General features: G+C 41.5%; 1 protein-coding gene across 2 annotated transcripts in view; it reads right to left on the bottom strand.

Annotated features, from left to right (window-relative positions):
- The window catches only part of STAM2 (signal transducing adaptor molecule 2), a 37,894-nt gene extending 28,720 nt beyond the window's left edge, over window positions 1-9,174 (bottom strand). For both annotated transcript variants that reach the window (XM_083350463.1, XM_083350462.1), the window contains exon 1: window positions 8,987-9,174. In XM_083350463.1, coding sequence (XP_083206589.1) covers window positions 8,987-9,026 — 40 coding nt within the window. In that variant the 5' untranslated portion in view covers window positions 9,027-9,174. The remainder of the gene's footprint in view (window positions 1-8,986) is intronic.
- Window positions 9,175-23,704: the final 14,530 nt, after the last annotated feature.

Consider the following 23,704-nt stretch of genomic DNA (forward strand, 5'->3'; position numbering starts at 1 on the left):
TGTACTTGAATAATATTTATATTAGATAATTATATAGTCTGGTAGAATTATAACTGTTAATTGTTATACTTTATTTCATTTTTCCCTTTTACTGTTGTATTTTTTCACTTTTTTAAAAAAACATGCATTTTTGGAGAATATTATAAAATTTTTAGTTCGGTTTGGGAGTGGGTAATTAACCAGCACAGCAATAGTACAGGTATGTCAGACTAATAACAACCAGCATAATGTCAAAGTTCAGTGTGAACACAAAGTGAATACGTGCATCTATGCTAATCAGGGTTCCTAGAAGTAAAAACAAATGTGGGACTGTACTCAACTGTTAAACTGTTTACCATGCAAGTTATGCAGGTTCAACCCAAAATGGCTCAACACCTCTATCTACATTAGCTGTTTTCTATTTCTTGTATATTTTCCATGTGTTACCTCTCATTTTTCCCCAACCCCAAATAGGCTTTTCGATCATAATTCAGAAATTCCTTAGTCTATCATTAACAAATGAGTCATCTAAGTCTTCAAATGATTGCTTTCTATATTTTCACAGAAAAACTGAAAAACATGAGAAGATTAAATTTGTGGCACCTCAAAATCCATGAAGTAGACTAGAAGCTGCCAACATAATTATGTCAGTTTAACCATAATAAAGGTCTGAAGTCATTGCACTTTCAATCATTCAAAAGGACATCATGATCAGTGGAATCAACATCTACTAAGAGAGTCAAGAAAACAACAGCCCTGCATTCCTTGGCAGAAAATACAATCATTTGAAGCCAAATGGGTGTACATTCAAAATAGTAGTTATATTATGCAAGATTACTTGTCCCTCTACCTCACTGCTATGTCAATTCTACAAACCAATTTGGCTGAAGCCATTTTCCCTTTGTTTTTGGTTGCCACAGAATTGGGAGGGGGAATAAGTGTTTTTTAGCTTAGTCAAAACAATAAATTGTTCTGTGGGAACCAAGGTCATTGCTAGTTGCATTTTGGCGGGCTAAAGCTTCCGTTAGAAAGCCTGCACAAGTAGTTAATTGGGGATTGTGATTTATGACACATTACTGGGGTGAGAAGTTCAACTTTGTAACATTGTAAACTTTGGGGGAAAAAATCAGTCTTGGGTTCACCTTTGATCGAGCCGATACTATGTAGCCAAGTAAATATGTTCTTTAAAGAAACTTTTTTGCCTTGGCGTTCTTTTTACTAGTCTCATCTATCGGAGCGCCATGACAATATAATACTTTTCACAAGAAAAAGCAACTATTTCGGTATTAAATTGTTACAATGGAATTCAGATTAAGGGTTTTTACAACAGAATATTCCCTATGAGATTTCTGAGAACAGAAACTATCCTTTCATTGAGAGATATGTTAGTCTTTACTAAGAGCTAAATAATCGTCTTCTTATATCTTCTAAATCTAGAGGATTGGTGTTTACAACCTTAGGTTCCACACATTGAAAGAAACTCAAAATAATACTTATCAGGCTCAGTATAACAGCAAAGAAACATTTACATCAATTCATTTTGTTTAAGTAGCATTTTGTAGATTGAGAGTAAGGAAGTGACTGAAAGAAATAAATTAACAGATGAGCTTTTTATAATGTTGACTAAAACAAGTGTGGCTCATGTAAAAAATCAAAGTCCATTTACAATGAAGTTAATACATACATATCAGCTTTACCTTAGCAAGCTGAATTTCTAGTGGAACAATCCATTCTCACGTTTTCTAAATCAATTTTCCCAAACCCAACGCCCTTCAAATGCTCTGAACCACATTTGCTCCTTAGTAAATATCAAGTAAAGATATCCATTTCAGAAATAACAAAATTACTGAGTGAGCAAATAGGGGAAGCAAACAAAAATTTGGTGACAAATTCCACTGGTCAGTTGTAACAAAATCCCTTTTCCTCTCAAAAACCAATGGCAGGGACAATTTGTTAGGTGTTCTGTGTGGCTGTTTTGGGGGATATAATGAGGATCTTAATGAGAATTTTTTCCCCTCTCTCCCTTCTGTTTATTGGAAAAATGCATAGACAAAAAAATCCCTTGCTCTCATGACTTGCTGGGAACATGTGTTTTTTCCTCCCTGGAGAAAACAACAACTACACATGTAGCAGGTATAGGTTGACTGCTTTCCTGGAAGAAAAATGAAGAAGTGAGAAGTGAACTTGCCAATTCCCCAATTTATCAGGGAAGATGAGAAATTCTTGGATCAAATACAGAAGTGCTAATGGAGGAACAATAATACCAAGAAGCCTATAGAAAACAAAACAAAGCCAGGCTGAGAAAATGGAAGAATTTGGTATGAAAAACCCAAGCTTGCCAAGAGAGGTCTTTTTCTTTGGTGCTTCAGAATATATTCCAGAGCATCTCAATTTATATTGGAGGAGTTACCACAAGCTTCAGGGCCTTGTATGCATAATGCAGGGGTAGGCAACCTTGGCTCTTTTATGACTCATGGACTTCAACTCCCAGAATTCCTGAGCCAGCCTAGATGGCTCAGGAATGCTGGAAGTTGAAGTCCATGAGTCATAAAAGTGCCAAGGTTGCCTACCCCTGGCGTATTGTGAGCTTCTTTCTGGGAGCCACATTCCCATTGTAATGAAACAGAATTGGAATCCAACAGGACAGTACCAGTAGAAGTGACTAGGGCTTTTTTCTTGTGGTCTGGGATCTTTTCGAGCCTGTGAATCACAAGGGCTTTCTTTAAAGTCAGTTCCATCACTTCCTTCGTGGATCCCAATTCACGATTGGTAAAGGCCTCTATGAGGTGGCAGGAAGTTGGATTCAAGTAATAATCAATGCTTTTTTTTCTGTAAGGGGCTGTTCTGCCACTCCCGATTTATCTGCTCTGGAAAAATTTTAGATTTGTCTACAGTTCAGATCTTTCTGGGAGCAAGTGTAGAGAGAAGGGTCGGCCAACAGCTCTACTGAGACCTAAAGGAAGGGAACTGTTTGGAGCCCAGTTTAAGGCCAGGGTACAGTACAGTCAAGGGACCCGGTGGCTAAGCGGGTTAGGACGCTGAGCTTGTCGATCAGAAGGTCAGCAGTTTGGCGGGTCGAATCCCGAGTGCCGCGTAACAGAGTGAGCGCCTGTTACTCGTACCAGCTTCTGCCAACCTAGCAGTTCGAAAGCACATAAAAATGCAAGTAGAAAAATGGGGACCACTACGGTGGGAAGGTAACAGCGTTCCGTGCGCCTTTGGCGTCTAGTCATGCCGGCCACATGACCACGGAGACGTCCTCGGACAAGCGCTGGCTCTTCGGCTTTGAAACGGAGATGAGCACCGGCCCCTAGAGTTGGAAACGACTAGCACGCATGTGCGGGGGAACCTTTAACTTTACAGTACAGTCATGCTTGCATTAGTCATGCTTATGGACAACCTACTGAGAAACTGGGATTGAGGGAGCACAACGTGGAGCCATCTGTCAGTGGATTTCAGTACTATTGCCGGGGGAGGGGGGGAGAGATTAACTTGTAGTAGTTGCCTTTCTTCCTGAAGGGCGAGTTTCAAATGTGATGGAAGAATAACCCTACTCTACTGTATGAAGTGGCTGAGGGCTTGGTTTTCTTCTACTTCTCTTTAACATATGTTGAAACTCTGGGGCGGGGAGGAGGTAAATCGGTTTGCAAGGAGTTCAGTAAGAACAAGTGTGTTATTTGACTTAGAGATGTTTCCCAACCTTAGCATTTTCCTGTGAGAACTTCTGAACTTTTATTGAATTTGGTGCAGTGGTTATGGTAGCGGCCTAGAAACCAAGAGGCTGTGAGTTTTAGGCATTCTCAGGCGTCAAAGTCAACTGAGCGACTTTGGGCCAGTTACTCTTCTCGGATCTAACCCACCTCGCAAAGTTACTGTTGTGAGGAAATAGGGGGCATGAGTAGTAGATATGTTCACTGCCTTGAGTTGACCTATATACAGTTGACCTATATAAAGGGCAAGTGTAATGGAATGTGGACAGGGGAAGAGACACTGCCCAGGAAACAATCAGACAAAAGAGGAAGGCGCTCTCAGTGGTTTAAATCCCATCAATAAATAAATAAATAAATAATTGTCAGAGAAAGAAAGTTAGAAAGAACCCAGCCTAATGGATTGAGGCCATTAAAAGTGGAGTGGGAGTTTTGTACTTTCAGACTTGCAAAATTGCGTTAACGTAGCCTTACAATAAAGTAGATTTAGCTCACCTAGTCATGTTTCCTGTCTGGTTTATCCAGGAGGGCTGGTAGCAGATTAAAAATATAACAACAATAACTTTACCACTGTTACTTCTTTGTGCCAATTGTGGACATTCCTGGATCAGGAGGTCTTGCTCACAATCACCTGTCTTCCAGTCACCTTCTGAGGAATTATTGTAATGTACTCATCATGGGCCTCTCTTTAAAGAATATTCAAAACCTACAGCTGGTATATTAGAATGTGCTGTAACAATTTGGACGGTTATGAGTTGATCTTGTATAGATGAATCCACCGGCTTAGGAGAAGCACTGGGTTTTATTCATTTACTAAGTAGATTTATATGGCTGCCCATCTCGCCACCAATCTCTGCATAGTTCTGGATCTGGTTATATAAGGGGCCACATTCTCGAATACTCATTTTAATGTTCCATCCGTTCAAACATAGTCAACTCCCTACAGATCTCATTTTTACAAGACTGCCAACTGACAGGCCCGCAAAAGTGGGCTTTTTCGATAACTACTTATTACCTAGAGACATTCCGTCAGCTCTGAGAATATCTGACAATCTTCTACTATGTATTCTACTTCTTAGTTTTATGTTTATTTGGGGTTTGGTCTTTTTCTTTTTAATTTTATAAGATTCTTAGCCCTGTAGAGTCCTTAAGACTGGATGGCGTATAAAAAAAATGCATACATACATACATAAGGTTCCCAAAATACTTGATGTCTACTAACCAATATCCCTCCTCACTAATCCATATGGGAGCAAATGATACAGCCACGAAGTTACCGTATGGTACTGTAAAGCACCAAGAAGATCATGCTGAGGACACAGGTGATATTTTCTTGACTCCTTCTTGGTCCAAGAAAAGAGAGAAGAATACTGGGAGCAAACAGGAGGCATGCAGATGGTGCCATAGGGAATAGTTTGATCATGGGATATATTCCCAAGATGAGGGACACTTGGCAAGTAATAGGTTACAATACACGAGAACTGAGAAAAATGTATTTAGGAAGCACCTTGCAAATCTGTTCAGGAAGACAAACAATAGCGGGTTTAATTTACAAGGAAGCAAATCGGAGGTGGACATGAGGAAGATGTTCTGGAAGATAAGTGCTATTCGGTAATGGAAAAGACTATCTTAGGAAGTACCAGACCCTTCTTTGTTCTGTGTTTAAGCAGTCTAGAATGTCGGTCATCTGCTGAAGGTGATATAATAGTAGATTTCTGCACTGGGCTAAATGACCTCCAGGACCATTCGTGAATTTTATCTCTATGATGTTCTGATTAAAAAACACTCAAGAGCATTGTATGATTTTTCTAAAGATACACGATGCGCATTGTGCTAGAATTAAATATTCCTATGAACATTTATAAATAAAAAAGATTATTTTTAAAAAGCTCAAGTTTTGATTCTATCCTCTATTTATCCTCTCTCTCTTGGTGAAATATTTAAAAATGTGATTTGTACATCTTGGAATTAAAAACATCTTGTCACCAGAAATTAAAACAGCAGTTAAACAATTTACATCAATAAAAACTGAGGAAGCAAGCACAGGATTGCAACTTTCATCAGCAAAACACTACCATTTAAGTTCTCAAGAGAAAAAAAATGGTTCTGATAGTAAATGTTTTCTCATTAATAAAAGGCATGTCATATTATATAAATCTGAGTAGAAACTTGTGTTACGTTTCTGAAAGCTTCAGCTAACATAAAACATAATTGCTTCTGACAGGAATTTAATATAAAGCCCGTAAATTTTTTATTAAATTGCAGCTAATTTCCCATCTACTCAATTTAAAATCTCTTTTGAATGTTTATACAATCTAACATCTGCACACATTGAAAAATAATCTTCCAATATTCTAGGCTCTAAGCCAGTTTTTCTCAACTACGGTTCCACAAGAGGTCGCTAGAGGTTCCATGAGAAATTGTGATGGAAAAATATAATCTTTTTTTAAAATGTTATACATAGTGCAAAGCTAGCATCCACACCGGTGGGAATTTTTACATGCCAGGATTCAGTGCCGCCTTGCTATGCTGAAAAACATGGATTAAATAGGCCAGAAATGAATTTCATTGTGAGTTTTTTGTTATTTTTTATGCATTATTTTATGCATGAACATTATTTTAAGGGTTCATGTATGGTAAAATACTATGTGCAAATTCAGCCACTGTAGTTTGTAACAATAGTTCCTTCTTGAGGGCTTTCACAGTGAGGCTAAACCACAGGCAACATTAAACCACATTACAACTTAATGTTATATGTCACTTATGTGTCTCTGTTCTTGTCCATGAAGAACATTAATCCCTAGAGGCAAACACTGGCAAGTCAACTTTCTCAGCTGTAATACTAAAACATCAAACTACCTTCTGCAGAAAAATGTTTTCTTGGTTATGTCTTTTTTTAGAAAACTCGAAAGACTTTTTTTTAATTTTTGAAAGCACTGTGTGCTGATTTTTTTCAATGTTCTTGTGCAATTGTTAAAGGTTGTAATTGTTTTAGTAGCTGACATTTTAAAAATAATTTTCGATCAGCTACTTTCAGACATGAAAAATGTATTTCTTGAAAAATAATTCATGACAATGTACAGTACAACTGAGACTCAAATCTGCAAATACATAATTTACTAAGCCTTATACTTATACACATATACACATAAAATACTGTAAATCCAACTAAGTTTTAACAGGACATTTGTTTCAGGTATTTACAGCTTGTAAAGATACTCATTCTCTAATTTTAACATATTCACCAATCAGAAATGACATCCTGTAACATGCAGATGACTTAATAGCTGTACTATTGCAAGTGAGAAAAAAATGTCAAGTCACCTCTACCCATGTATAATTTCTTGCCTAATACCTTTTTGTAATACACAACTTTAGATAATTTGCAAAGTCATGAATTATTTCACTTTTAGATCCAATTCTCATGAATTCAACTAAGCAAGAGAAGCTAAAATAAAGGTATAAAGTATCAAAGAGGGCAAACAAACCTAAGAAGTTCAACATTAGTACCTTGAAAATTTATATCATTAGATTTTGGAATAAAGATCTTTATTTTTGAGGTTTAAACAAGCAACAGCTCTATATAGTCAGACCAAGACACCAATCAATTACAGCTAATGTAACAGTGACTGTTCAAAATTACAACAGCACCAAAAAAAAAGTGATTTGTGACCATTTTTCACACTTATGATTGTTGCAGCATCCCCATGGTCACATGATCAAAACTTAGATCCTTGGCAACTTACTCATATTTATGATGGTTGCAGTGTCCAGGGGTCATATGATCAACTTTTATGATCTTCTGACAAGCAAAGTCAATTGGGAAATCAGATTCACTTAACAACCATGTTGCTAATTTAACAACTGCAGTGAATCACTTAACAAAGGGAGCAAACTCATTTAACAAACTTCTCACTGAGCAACATAAATTTTGGGCTCAATTGTGGTTGTAAGTCGAGGACTATTTAAGACTTTTTACGAATTTAATTTTTATTCCTACCAATCAAAACTGGTCTTTGAATCGTTAACATAACTAGCCACCTCTCCTAATTCCAGTTGTATAAGTTACATTTTGAAGACCCTTTCCTTGCCTTATAAACTTGCGCTGATCAAAAGACTCACCAAATAGGGTTTAGTTCTTGGGAATGCAAAATAAATTCCTTTCAATGGTCATTTAGTGAAATGTGGCAATTCCTTCTCTACTAGCATTTTAAAAAAAAACCAACTCTCTACTTAGCTGTAAATATTGTTTTTCAGCCGAAAGTTAAAACTATTACTTCTTTTGATACGAAGTCATTTGGCTTTAGTTTCTGACTTATTCTCCCCCCTCACTTTAAAAGGTGTCCATAGTTCTAATTCTGACAATATGACCAAATATACTCCTAGAGGTGCGCCTGTGGATTATTATTATTTTCCCCCCCCCAGCCAATTTGCCTTTAAAACAGACATGTCAAACACAAGGCCCGGGGGGCCGGATCCGGCCCACGAAGTGGTTTCATGTGGCCCATGAAGCCATCCTGGAAACAGTGAAGGAACGGCCCCCACTGCCTTGGCCCTGTCCCAGAGACCCTCCTTCTGCCAGAGACCCTCAGATCTGCCCCACTCCTGCCCAGGCCCCCATAGGCACCCTTGATGCCAACGATGTAGAGCTGGCCATGCCCACCCAGTAGGCCATACGCACTCCAGCCACGCCCACCCAGGCCATACCCACCCGCCCCTCCCCCCCAGGACAACCGCAATGCTGATGTGGCCCTCAATGAAATTGAGTTTGACACCCCTGCTTTAAAACAACGGCAAAAGAGGGAATAAATAGTCCAGATTAGGATCCACACTTAAAATTTAATCTTGGGCAAATCGTTCGCTCTCCGCTTCGGGTCTGATCTGGCGACGAGGACGAAGATCAGGTTTCCCCCGCCAGAGAGTATTTCTCAAAATCATTTGAACCTCTTAAGAGAGGGTGGGGGGAGAGAAATCTTGTTCCCTCCAGGTACCAGGGCTCTCTTGCTCCACTTCCTCTCCCGGACAGGTGGCCTCAACTCAGATCCTCAGCCAGACGACGACCGACCACCTTGTCGGGACGGAAGAGGAGAGCCTCCTCCCTCCTGCGCCCGTCCTCCGCCGGAGGGAAACGGGTGGGCAGGGGTTGGCCTCGCCGACGGAGCTGATCTCCCCCGGGGATTGTGTGCGTGTGTGGGGGGGGGGGAACCGACCGGTGCCCGTGCCCGTTCGCCGCCTTTAAGGGCGGCTGCTGCTCTTTTCCTGCCGGGCAGAAAAATCTCCTCCACTCCTGTTCCACTCACCCACATCCTGCTCGAAGGGGTTGGGGGCGAAGAGCGGCATGACAACGTTGGCGGCGGCGGCGGCCCGAACGTTAACGACAACCACCCCGAGGGGGTCAACCTGGCACGGTCCGGTTCGGCAGCCGCTCCGAGCTCAGGACGCGACTCACTTCGCAGCAGTCCCCGCCCTCGGCGCGGCCACGCCCCTCCTCTCCTCCACTTCCTGTTCCGCCATCGCCAAGGACCCCGACGCGCCCTCTCTTGCCCCGGGGTCGTCTAGTAGGCGCCGGATTCGAAGAATCCCAAATCCGGCATTCCCCGATAACAAGAAACCGTGAATAGTAGTTGCCTTGGATCGTTTCTTCTTTCAGCAGCCAGCATCGACGCGCGAGCGGGTGTGGGTGTATAGGTGTGGGTGTACCCCGCTGAATAGAGCAGCTTCGACGTAAGGAATAGGCAACGGTGTAGGCAAAAAAAAAATGGGGTCCTCGGGGGAAAAAAAACCGTGCGTAGAGTTAGAAATCGAGAAAACAAAAACCGTCTCAAAGCTGCTTTCTGATTTCGAAACAAAGCGACGAGGTATTGAACGCACGTCACGATACGTCGATCCGTTTTGCGCCGATCAAAAATAGAGGGAAACGCTACCTGGTAGTGTTTTTGGAGTAATTGTCACGACAGATTCTGTAGTTCTATCCTTTCTAGATCTAGGGCCTCGTCTGAAGAGCAGGTTCTGCCTGCGTCATTTTCCTGTCTTTTCTCGCGAGTCAAATGGGATTTCAAGTAGGCGCGGGAAGGTGGGGCCGAGAGAGAAGAGGGGGAGGGAGGAAATTGATTGGTGGCAGGTGGGGAAATGCAAGCGCGCGCTTGTTCCAGGCACTGTCTTAATGTATTCCTGCCGGAATTGTGATTAATAATAAAATAATAAACCTTTATTGTCAAAGTCCCATTCATAGATTACTGCCTTGTCGTGGCGAAGGGGCTTGCGTAATTCAATGAAGCTATGAGCTATGCCGTGCAGGGCCACCCAAAATGGACAGGTCATAGCTGAGAGTTCTGCCAAAACGTGATCCACTGGAGAAGGAAATGGCAACCCACTCCAGTATCTTTGCCATGAAAACCCTATGGACAGTACCAAAAGGCAAAACAATATGACGCTGGAAGATGAGCCCCTCAGGTCGGAAGGCGTCCAATATGCTACTGGGGAAGAGCAGAGGGCTAGTACTAGTAGCGCCAGAAAGAATGAAGCGACTGGGCCAAAGCCGAAAGGACGCTCAGCTGTGGATGTGTCTGGTGGTGAAAGGAAAGCCCGATGCTGTAAAGATTTTTTCTCCATAGGAACCTGGAATGTAAGATCCATGAATCAAGGAAAGCTGGACGGGGTCAAACAAGAGATGACAAGACTGAACATCGACATCTTAGGCATCAGCGAACTAAAATGCACAGGAATTTTAAATTTAATTGAGATGACCATCAGGTATACTACTGCGGGCAAGAATCCCTCAGAAGAAATGGAGTAGCCTTCATAGTCAATAAAAGAGTAGGAAAAGCAATACTGGGATACAATCCCCAAAATGACAGAATGATCTCAGTTTGAATCCAAGGCAAACCATTCAATATCACAGTAGTCCAAGTCTATGCCCCAACTACCGGTGCTGAAGAGGATGAAATTGACCGGTTCTACGAAGCCCTACAGCACCTTATAGAACTAACACCAAAAAATGATGTCCTTATCATCATGGGGGATTGGAATGCTAAAGTAGGAAGCCAAAAGATAACTGGAATAACAGGCAAGTTTGGCCTTGGAGTACAAAATGAAGCAGGGCACAGGCTGATAGAATTTTGTCAAGAGAATACGATGGTCATAGCAAACACTCTTTTCCAACAACCCAAGAGACGGCTTTACACATGGACATCACCAGACGGTCAACACAGAAATCAGATTGACTATATGCTCTGCAGCCAAAGATGGAGAAGCTCTATACAGTCAGTAAAAACAAGACCAGGAGCTGACTGTGGCTCAGACCATGAGCTTCTTGTTGCAAAGTTTAGGCTTAAATTAAAGAAAGTAGGGAAAAGCGCTAGGCCAGTCAGGTATGAATTAAATCATATCCCTGTTGAATATACAGTAGAGATGACAAATAGATTTAAGGAATTAGATCTGATAGACAGAGTGCCTGAAGAACTATGGACAGAGGTTTGCAACATTGTACAACAGGTAGCAACCAAAACCATCCCAAAGAAAAAGAAATGCAAGAAAGCAAAATGGCTGTCTGAGGAAGCTTTGCAAATAGCTGAGGAAAGGAGGGAAGCAAAAGGCAAGGGAGAAAGAGAAAGATACGCCCAATTGAATGCAGAATTCCAGAGAATAGCTAGAAGAGATAAGAATGCCTTCTTAAATGAACAGTGCAAAGAAATAGAAGAAAACAATAGAATAGGGAGGACCAGAGATCTTTTCAAGAAAATTGGAGAGATGAAGGGAAACTTCTGCTTCATTGACTATGCTAAAGCCTTTGATTGTGTGGATCATAACAAACTGTGGCAAGTCCTTAAAGAGATGGGCATACCAGACCATCTTATTTGTCTCTTGAGAAACCTATATGCGGGCCAAGAAGCAACAGTGAGGACTGGACACTGAACCACTAATTGGTTCAAAATTGGGAAAGGAGTCCGGCAAGGCTGTATACTGTCGCCTGGCCTTAACGTATATGCAGAGCACATCATGAGAAAGGCAGGGCTAGATAAATCAAAAGTTGGAATTAAGATTGCCGGAAGAAACATCAACAACCTAAGATATGCAGATGATACCACTCTAATGGCAGAAAGTGAAGAGGAACTAAAGAGCCTCTTGTTGCGAGTGAAGAAGGAGAGTGCAAAACTTGGGTTGAAACTAAACATTAAGAAAACGAAGATCATGACATCCGGCTCTCTCAATTCCTGGCAAATAGATGGGGAAGAAATGGAGGTAGTGACATTTTATTTTCCTGGGCTCCAAGATCACTGCAGATGGGGACTGTAGCCAAGAAATTAAAAGACGCTTGCTCCTTGGGAGGAAAGCCATGGCAAATCTAGACAGCACACTAAAAAGCAGAGACATTTATTTATTTATTTATTTATTTATTTATTTATTTATTTATTTATTATATTTTTATACCGCCCTTCTCCCGAAGGACTCAGGGCGGTGCACAGGGCAATAAATATAAAAAACAGAATACAAAAGTTAAAAAACAATTAAATATAATGCCCAAATTTAAAATTTAAAACAATAATTAAAACATATTAAAACCCCAACCCTAACCCATCAGACCAGGTCAGATTGCTCATCACCCTGTCAACAAAAGTGCGTATAGTCAAGGCTATGGTCTTCCCAGTTGCAATGTATGGCAGTGAAAGCTGGACCACAAGAAAGGCTGAGCGCCAAAGAATTTTTTTTTAATTGAAAAGTTTTACAGTTCATTTTATTTTTAACAAAACAAAACAAAACCCCTCCCAACCCCCTCCCCTCTTCCCAACCCTCCCCAACACCTCCCTCCCTCCCCCTCCCCCCTCCCCGAAGAATTGAAGCCTTTGAACTATGGTACTGGAGAAGACTCCTGCGAGTCCCTTGGACTGCAAGGCGATCAAACCGGTCAGTCCTAGAGGAGATCAACCCTGACTGCTCTTTAGAAGGCCAGATCCTGAAGCTAAAACTCAAATACTTTGGCCACCTAATGAGAAGGAAGGACTCACTGGAGAAGAGCCTAATGCTGGGAAAGGTTGAGGGCAAGAGAAGAAGGGGACGACATAGAATGAGGTGGCTGGATGGAGTCACTGAAGCAGTAGGCGTGAGCTTAAATGGACTCCAGAAGATGGTAGAGGACAGGAAGGCCTGAAGGAACATTGTCCATAGGGTCGCGATGGGTCGGACACGACTTTGCAACTAACAACAACAACTACAAGGGAGATGGGCAGTTCAGAAGTTTGATAAATAAATAATGCCATCTTTCTCTTGAAGTAGTATTATATTTGAGTAGTATCTAACAATAACAGAGCTGGAAGGGACCTTAGAGGTCTTCTAGTCCAACCCCCTGCTCAAGCAGGAGACCCTATACCACTCCAAACAAGTCGCTGTCCAGTCTCTTCTTAAAAACCTCCAGAGATGAAACACCCACAAATTCTGAAGGCAAGCTGTTCCACCGGTTAATTGTTCTCACTGTTTGGAAATTAGTTCTAGGTTGCTTCCCTCCTTGATTAGTTTCCATCTGTTGTTTCTTGTCTAGCTTTGAAATCTAGGTTTCAATAAAGCATACATATGTCTAGTGAATAATAATAAATGTTGTTAAGGAATTTGTTGTGCAGAGGTCTCCTTGTGCTACCAAAGAGTTGCACAGACAAGGAAGGGTACTGAGAGCAGCAAGAGTCACACAGTAAGAGTACACTGAGTTGTAAAAGCAAAAAGTATTTTACTTTGAGGTGGTGTAAAAACAAAAAATGCAGTCAAAAATAAACAGTCCAGGTCATAAACAATAGCAACAGTCCAAGGAGTAATCCAAACTACAAAGTCTTTTTACCGGTCCAGAGGTCAATACACAGTTCAGGTTTACAACAGTAGTAAACCAACAGCAGAGCAAAAACAGTAATAGTAGAGATCAGTGAATTCAGAGAGAGAGAGAAGCTACGTTCCTAGCTTCCTCTTATGGCCATGAGAACACTTACACACCCATTGGCCAATTAACTTCTTAAAGACATAGCATTATGGTTAATATATTTTCAACCCAACATTGTAGGCTAACACCATATGCCTAACATTCTCCCCTTTGGGTAGAATAATATATAACTTACAATCTTATGCACATTCTTTCACAATTAGCATTGTGTTTCACAGCACTTTGTACCTTCGTAAAATGGTCTGCAATATTTACATCAGATGAACAATACTCTAGCTGTATTAATTTGTCCTTGATACATTGTCTGATTTAAATAACAAAGATCAGTATGTTTAGATCTTGTTCTTACTGCAGCATTATTAGCCATCTTTATCGCAGCTTGATTGTCCTCATACACAATGAATGGATCATTTACATTTAAACCCATATCTAACATTAATTGTTTGTACACTAGCAGTTCTGTACATAACACTGATAGACATGAAAATTCAGCGTCCATTGTAGATAGGCTTATGTATTTTTTTCTAATGGACTTCCATCCAATCAAAGAATCACCCAACATAACAGCCAACCCTGAAGTAGATTTACAAGTGCTTGTATCAGAGGCAAAACTCGCATCTGCATATGCAGTAAGGATTAACTCACGATTTGGCTATAGATATAATGAGTAATGAATAGTTTGCTTCAAATACCTTAATACTCGTTTAGCTGATTGCCAGTGTCTAACAGTTGGATTTTTGTTGTACCTAGCTAATTGGTTTACACAGTAAGAAATATCAGGTCTAGTCCAATTACTAAGATACATAAGGCTTCCTATCAAAGATTGGTACATAGTCTTATCAAATACAGGACTCTCAACATTAGTGTCCTTAAAATCCATAGCCATCGGAGTTTTTGCTGGTTTACACATTTCCATATGGTATCTCTTTAATAACTGAGATATTTTACTGGCTTGCAACACCTTAAAACCCCTATTCGTTTTCACAATATCTAACCCCAAATAGTGGATTATTTTCCCAAGATTTCTAATTGTGAATTTATTTTGTAATCTTGAAATGATGGTTTGTGCTTCTAACTCAGTTTTTGTTATTATTGTAATATCATCTGTGAATAATAAAAGAAAAGATAATGCTCCTTTGTGTTCTCTTCTAAACAAACAAGGATCAGCATTACTGGCTACAAAACCTATTGCAATCAACTCTTTAACTATACATTTGTTCCACTCATAGCCTGATTGTTTCAATCCATAGAGGCTTTTCTTTAACTCCCAACAATCATGGTCTCTATCATTGGTCAATCCTGGTGGTATTCTTAAATAAATAGTATGTTGCAATGGAGCATGTAGATATGCAGTTTCAACATCTACATGGTAAACCATATTTTGGTTTTTAGCCACCCATACTAAAGCTGCTCTTAAAGTAGTTGCCCTCAGACTGGGTGCAAACACTTCGTCATAATCCTCAGTAGTTTGGGCAAAACCTTGTGCAACCAAACGTGCCTTATGGGTTACGGTCCCATCTACACCCTTCTTTATTTTATATATCCATTTGCAACCTATAGCTTGCTCACCAGGTGGCAGTTTTGCTTTCTCATAGACCTTAAGATCCTGCAAAGACTTCAACTCCCTGTTCATTGCAGCTTTCCATGTTGCCTGTTCCTTTTCAGGATACATCCTGATCTCATCATAGTTAGATGGCTCTACATTAACTTGACATATTATACTGGCTTCATAGCGATCAGGTGGACATCTGATGCACGTTGAACGCCAAGGAAGTACAGGGCTTTGAATTTCTGACTCCTTTCCTTCCTCTGATTCATCTTTTATCTCCCCTATCTCCTCTTTATCTTTTATATTTACAGGAGATGTATTATCATTACTAGTTACATTATCATGGGAGTCCTCAAATACTAGAGGATCAGTATTAACAGTTCCTTGCTCTAACCTATCCCAACCAACGTGCTCACGGAATTTAGCACTTGCACTGTTATATACATTATTTGTGCCTCGTTCCCAGAAACGATATGATCTGTGGTTAGCTTCATAACCTACAAAGTATAATTGCCTAGCCCTATGTTGGCCTTTACTCCTGAGTTGTGCAGGAATGTGGACCCAAGCTGGGGTGCCAAACGTGTGCAGGTAATCAAGGTTTGGTCTTCTACCATGCCATATAGTATATGGTATTTTACCAGTAGAAGTATTAACAACTATATTCAGAACATGGTTTGCACATTTTGCTGCCTCCCCCCACACTCTATCTGTTAAGCCAGAATCTTTTAACATGGTTCTCATCATGGCTTGTAACGTTTGCCCACGTCTCTCAACAAATGCATTATGTTGAGGCCTATAAGGGGCTGAACGTTTATGCTCAATGCCAGCTGATTGTACCATATCAACAAAACGCTTGTTTGTAAATTCAGTACCATTATCAGTAATTATGCACTGAACCTTTCTCTTTGTTTTTCTCTCCACAAATTTCATCCAGTTTGCAAATTGTTGGAAAGTGTCTGCCTTTGACTTAAGCAGATAACAAAATCCATAATGGGAGTAATGGTCCAATATACTTAAAACATAACATGACCCTCCTAAATTTGGTTTCATGGGTCCAATTAAATCAGCAAACACAACTTCCAAAGGTACAGTTGTTTTGAAGCCATTTAACCTGCTTGCAGGAGTTGCCTTACTCTTTTCCTGATTACAGGCATTGCAATTCAAATACTTACTACATGGTTTCAGTCTCAAACCTCGTCCGGAGAGCAGGGAAAATCAAGCAACCGGGACGAATGCTGAGTTCTTCAGGAAACGGTTTATTAAGCAAAAGCAAACAAACTCCACAAAAGAACAAAGGCAGCGTTGGCTGCTACCTGCCGCCAACACTATTTTATACATGCTGCATGTACACGCCCACGGCCCACCCGACCGCACCCATAACCGCCCAATCCGTATTTAACGCCCGCCCCTCCCGGACGCCTCCCAAATACCTCCCAGACACCTCCTTCTGTGACGCGTCCCGCCACCCGGCACCCTCCACCCCCAGGTGAGTCCCCTCGCGTATGCTCGCTCCGTTGCCACCAGACGCCACCCCCACCCCTGTCCCCCAGAACCAGCACCTTCAACGCTGCCCCGTCTGGCTGCTCACCCCCCCGTTCACAGGGCCGGTGAGGCCTCGGCTTTGCTTCCCCGTTTCACCAGCTCCCCAGCCCCAGGCCGGTGTGTCTTGCCTGTCAGCATCCCGAGGGCTAAGGCTACAGCTGATTTAGTCTTATGGCCCTGCAAGGCCACCATAGCCGGCAGGACGAGGCCGGGCCCAGGACCCTGCAAGGCTTCCGTAGCCGGCAGGGAAAGGTCGGGCCGCACAGCGCATGTGCGCACTTCCGAGGCCCCAACGTGTGGAGGCGAGCGACCCTCCTCAGGCCGCCGTTGCCATTGCGGCCGGTGGGATGCTGCCGCGGCCCGGGCCCCGCCGAGGACGTCAGCGCTGGAGGAAACAGGTGCTGGTGAGTCTCTCGCCGGTAAGTGTCGCGCTCGTGGTGCTGGCGAGCGTCGGGCCCGCGGAGCGCGACATTCAGTTTAAGTCCTTCTACTAACTCAACTGTTTTACGTAGTGAGTTAAAGTTTACATGCCCTAACCACCTATGCAATAAATGTATACATTTGTCATGTGGCTTCTTGTTCTCACATATTGAGTTAGCTTTAACTGTACTAACCTGGTTACTTGTGTGAACGAATAAACCATTTTTCAAATTAGCAGTTACACAGGTTCCATTCCTCTCAATAGTGCATTGCTCCCCTCTGAATGTTACCACAAACCCAACCTTAGCCAATTCCCTTACAGATAACAGGTTGAATCTTAGTTTAGGTATATATAACATAGGTAACTGTTCATCAATGCATGGACAATAGGAATTACCTTCACCAGAGGCCTTCATCCTCCAACCGTTTGCCAGTGAAGCATATTGGTTGCTGTTTTTCATATTAATAAACCTCTTTTTCACTTTGGTAATGCATTGTGAAGCCCCACTATCAACAACCCACAATTCATTATTTCTGGATGTTGGTTCACCAGAAACAGCCAAACCAATGCTCTTCTTAGCCTTCCCACTGCTATTCACATTCTGTTTTCTTTCCTTTCTACAGAATTTGGCTATATGCCCTCTAGCCCCACAAGAATAACATTTCTTGATGTTGTAAGCAGTGGAGAATGGCTGCTCCTTTCGTGGCTGTGTCTCTCTCAGCTGGTCTCTGTCACACCTCCTTCTGGACTCTTCCAGCAGTCTCCCAGTAATGTTAGTCAATGTCAGTTCCTCTCTGGTCAGGACTTCCAAAGAAGAAACATACCCATCATAACTCTCATCCAAAGATGACAGAATAATGTAGACCTGATGCAACTCTGAAAAAATCAGCTCCTTTTCATGAAGCTCTTGAAAAGTTGCCTTCATGTAGTTTAAATGGGTCAGCATATCTCCATTCTTCTGCAAACGAGCCCTAAACAGCTTACGTGTAAGGTGTATATGTGCACCCAAACTGTCTGGAACATAAAGCCTTCGCAAAATGCCCCAACACCTAGCAGCAGACTCCTCACCACGAATATGGACAAGTTGCTGGTCATTCAGTGTTAGTCCAATAATGCAAAGAGCTTTCTCATTGTTATGTTTAAAGTCGACTATCTTCTTTGCATCCTCTTCGTCATCTGGATCCCAAGCAGTAGTATCTGGTGGGTTATTTACAACAGTCCATAGTCCTTCCTTGCGCAAAAGTAAGCAGCATTTTGTGGACCAGGAAACATAGTTTGTCCCATCCAACCGGGTTATCCAGGAGATGCCTGACAACAGTTCCTGTGCCATTTTACACCAAATAGCTAACACAAACTCAGCTAGGAATACTGTGTGTACTAACTCTCAGTACAGGCCTGGGCCCATAACCAGTGTTAAGGAATTTGTTGTGCAGAGGTCTCCTTGTGCTACCAAAGAGTTGCACAGACAAGGAAGGGTACTGAGAGCAGCAAGAGTCACACAGTAAGAGTACACTGAGTTGTAAAAGCAAAAAGTATTTTACTTTGAGGTGGTGTAAAAACAAAAAATGCATAGTCAAAAATAAACAGTCCAGGTCATAAACAATAGCAACAGTCCAAGGAGTAATCCAAACTACAAAGTCTTCTTACCGGTCCAGAGGTCAATACACAGTTCAGGTTTACAACAGTAGTAAACCAACAGCAGAGCAAAAACAGTAATAGTAGAGATCAGTGAATTCAGAGAGAGAGAGAAGCTACGTTCCTAGCTTCCTCTTATGGCCATGAGAACACTTACACACCCATTGGCCAATTAACTTCTTAAAGACATAGCATTATGGTTAATATATTTTCAACCCAACATTGTAGGCTAACACCATATGCCTAACAAATGTGATAAAGTACCTTGTGATATTTTGATTATGAAGCTAGTTAAATATGAATTGGGGGTTAAGTAGATATAGAGGTGACAAAATTCACACTGAGTTCTCCTCAGTGGTTGCATATCACTCTGCCTCACTGGAGAGAGGAATACCACAGGGTTCATCCCTTGTTTTTGAAATTTTTTATTAAATACTTGGATGGGAGCTGGAGAAGAAGTTTATCACATTTGCTGCTGATAGAACATTGAATGGAATAGCTAAAAAAAGTAAAGATAAAATTCAAAACTCTTTGTAGGGTAGAGAAATGGACTGAAATTAATGGAATAAAATATAGATGAGATAAATGCCACGTTTTCATTTAAGAAACAGAAATGTGGCTTGAGACTTAACACTTGTGGGGGAAAAATGGGGTACAGCAGTCAAGTGCAATCTGAAAATGAACCATATTGGGATGAAAATGACAAAAATGAAAATGCTATTCTGAGCTATGTCCAAAAAAATAAATAAGTAGAAAGTTTGCTTTATTCTAAATTGGCCAGAATCCATCTCAAATATTGTGGCCTCTTCTGGGTTCTGCACTTTTAGCAGATTTCAGAAAAAATGGAGCAGCTTCAGAGAAGGAAAGCAGTAGAAACAAAGACCTATGAGAGAAACTTGAAAAGAAAAAAAAATTGAGGAAGGGAGATGATAACATCCTCCAAATCTCTGAAAAGATGGCGAACAATAGTAAACCATGTCCAACATCTCAACTATTATACAACATTAGCTCTCATAGGGGTTACTGTGACACCAAACTGGACTGGGGTCCAATAACTGTATAGAGGTTGACATATATTTAATTGAAGAATGATAAACCAGAAGAATGGACAGTGTTACACACTGAGAAATGGCTATCCAGCTTTTCTGATTACTTCATTAATGCCTTGAATTAAGTTATTAACTTGTTGGAGCTGTAATCCCTCTCCTGCCAGACTGGGGTTGGTTCCCTTAGATTCTCCAGTAACCAAACTTTGACCCACTATATGCCTCTGATAAAGTGAGCTACTGTTCACAAAAGCAAATGTCCCAGTAAAGTCGCTTAGTCATGAAAGTGCTACTAAATTTACAGTACAGTATGGCCTACTTTGACTTGTTGCTGCATTTTGAACAGATATGCCCTATAGGTGGCAGTATTTATCTGTGGAGATTCTCAGTCATCCACGTCATGATTGTCCCAAATGTGCTTTTTCAGGAGGCAACTGGACATTCTTTTTTTTGAAGGTGTTTCGCTTCTCATCAAAGAAGGTTCTTCAGCTCTGACCTGATTCCCATTCCAATCAGAGCTTGAAGAAGCTTCTTGGATGATGCTTCAAAAAAAAAACAAGAAAGTCCAGCTGCCTCCTGAAAAAGCACATTTGGGACAGCTGGCAGTATTGTTCCAAAAAAGGTCCCATGAAATGTCTTTTGGTGTAACAGAGAGGGATAGAACAAAGGTGTCTAGTTCCTTGTGAACCCCATTTCACCTAAATGCAGACTGGTGGATTACTTTACCAAACCTCTGAAAGGTCACCTGGGGTTTCAGGAACAGGTGATCCGATCCATAAAGGACATCACAGAAGTACTTTTGAGGGATCAGAATGTTTCTCCTCCACCAACAACCCAGCTAGCTGCCCGGTGTCACTTTGGAGAGTGAGATGGGTGTCATGTAAATCAAATCAAATAAATACTAGCATAGCCAAGGCAAATCGGTTCAAATCCATGAGTGTGCTTCGAAGTGGGAGATAGCAGCACAAAAGGGCCAAATTCAGCCCCTCCTGAATGGCATTTTATCTGAAGTTGCATAATTGCACAATGCTATTTCGCCATCTCATTAATCAGTGAACTTGATCAGTTAATCAATTGGGCAGGTAAAGTAATCCTGATTGTCGGACAAGATGAAGAAAAAGGCTCACCTTCCTTGCAGATAACTAGAAGAGAGGGAACTAGAAGAGAGGGACACTATTATTTCTGGTCTGTGTGTGGATGAAGTCCTACTAATGACCACACTTGAGGAAGTTGAAACTAAGTTAGCTAATACTAATTTAAGGTGTATATTCTGCTGTAAGCAGCTTTATTCATTAAGCCCATTAGGTAGCAAGGCATCTGACACAGATGTGTCAGCCTGCAGATCCTTTCCTAGATCTCCAGGTTTAGCTACATTCTTGGGCATCTGGCTATAGCTGTTGCACCAAGTGGTAAAGTTCCTCATGTAGGTTGTTATGCTCCTTCTCCCTCATTTTTCTTAGAATTCGGATGGGGAAGAACAGGAGATCCCTTTTCCTCATTTCACAAGCTTTCCTGCAAATGTTTCAACTTCTTTTAGTCAGAGTGACCAGACAATTGGAGAATGCCTGGGTGAGTATAGTACTCACAGTGAATGAAAAACTTGCAGCAAGCACAACAAGGGGAGGTTCTTGAGGAATAAGTTAGGTGAAAAATAGGTAGTCCTTGACTTAGCAACTGTTCGAAGTTACAATGAACCCCCCAAAAGGGACTTACAATCCAGATTCAATGTTACAACATCCTCCTCCCCCCATGGTCACATGACTGCGTTTTGAGTGCTCAATAAGGCCCAAATTTGCAGAGTCCCATGATCACATGATTATTGTAATTTACATTTTTCCCCCTCAGAAACCGGGGTTTATTTCCACTCTCAGGATCTGTGCCCAGCTCTGCAGAAGAAGTAATTTGCAACTGTCTTTTAAAACTGGAATCCCCATCCCACACACACACCCTAAACCAGGGGTAGGCAACCTTGGCTTTTTTATGACATGTGGACCTCAACTCCCAGAATTCCTGAGCCAGCCATGCTGGTTCAGGAATTCTGGGAGTTGAAGTCCACGAGTCGTAAAAGAGCCACGGATGCCTACCCCTGCCCTAAACAGACTTCTCATTGGAAAAGAACAGGAACTTTCTAGAACAGTATATTATGTAGAGTTCTCAAGTAGCCTGCAGGTCTATAAATCCATAGGTAAGTTGGGGTACATAGTTGAAACTGAGGAATATTTTACCTTTGAGAGGGCCAAAGTTCAACAAAGTGATGGGACCAGGGCAAATATTCAGCTGCATCAAATTAAACTTTCCTATTAAATTAGTTCAATACAATTGATACAATCTCCACCGATTTGACTCCCTCATCCACCACATTAGAAGTTACAATTCAGCAACAACTTTTGAGGAGATTCTAAGAGCCGCACCTAAGACTGAGCATGTCAGACTCCCAGGTTGTTCTTTGCTGCTTTAAGTGAAGCAATAAGCACAATGTGCAGGTATTCGACAACCAGGTACATCTGGTTTTGCGAAGCAATGTGCAATCCATTATGGTTCTTTGCCTTAGTTTGCTTCTTAGGTACTGCACTGAACATTCACAGCACTAACTTCTCGTGGGATAAGATGAAATCCACAGAAGCACTGTGTGCATTTTAAGCCTCTAGTACAAGCTCTAACAAGGAGGTTCTGCATCACTACATGCATTTCTCCTTGGGGAATAGCTGCCCGAATTCAGCCACGGCTGAGTTGTGAGAAGCACCTGCCGATTCACAGCACCGCTTTTGCAGAGGAAGGGTGGCAGGGAGCAATGCTGTCAGAACCTGCCTGAGACCTGTCAACCCTATTGCATTCCAAGCTACAAATTAAGTTTTGGCTCTATTCCCCAAGTGCATGACAGCTCTTAACTTTGTGAGTCTTGTCCTCAACCCCAAGGCATCTACTTAGGCTGGAATGTTTTCATATGCACAGATAGCCAAGGCTTTTAACATGCCAACATTTCTTGTTCTATAAGATACATGAATCAATAAAATCATCCATGTTGGACATCCTTTGAAAGATCAAAGCAAAGTGTGCCCCTCCTCTCAAAGATTAAACCTTTGGAGAAGAGCGGCGGGGGTTGAAATCAAATATGATTTCACATTTCTTTAGATAATCACTTCTTTGTATGTCAGTGGGGAAAGACGCATTTTGACAAATATTTGAAATGGGTGGATTGTTCTCCTCTCCTTACTACTTCTATGCAGGCATGACCATTCTTCCTTGTCAAAATTATCACCCTGTAGAATTGGAGAAAACTCATATCTCCTTTACACAATCACTATGGACATTCACACGTTAGTTAACTTCTCTGGATTATATGTTGTCCTTTGACCCGAATAAAGGTTTGGTTTGATTTGATTTGATGTTGTTCTATGTTGTGCTACACTTGAGAAATAAAATCTCTCCCCCATCACCAAATCACTGTAGTCAGATAACAGTATTGAATTTAAGTCAGGGAGACCCTTTTTCAGCCAGGAAAACTCACTAGGACAGCAGTCCCCAACCTTTTTGGCATCAGGGATTGGTTTCATGGAAGATAATTGTTCCATGGACTTGCGGGGGAGGAGGAGGAGGAGGAGGAGGAGGAGGAGGAGGAGGAGGAGGAGGAAGAGTGTACAAACTAGATCCCTCGGACGTGCAGTTTACAGTAGGGTTTGCTGTATGGCTTGGATTGCTACACTGAATGCTTTCACAAACAAGCCCAAGTCACAATTGTGAAGTTTAAAAAATACTTTCCCTCATGCAACAATTTCAGCAGAGCAAAACAGGATGCCATCCAAGGTCACAAGAAAAACAACAAGAACACACTCAGCCAGCCAACAAAGGAGGGACAGTTGTCATTCTGAATAAAGTTGATTATGTTAAAGAAGTCAAAAAGCC

Source organism: Vipera ursinii, assembly GCF_947247035.1.
Source record: "Vipera ursinii genome assembly, chromosome: 1".
Lineage (NCBI taxonomy): Eukaryota > Metazoa > Chordata > Lepidosauria > Squamata > Viperidae > Vipera > Vipera ursinii.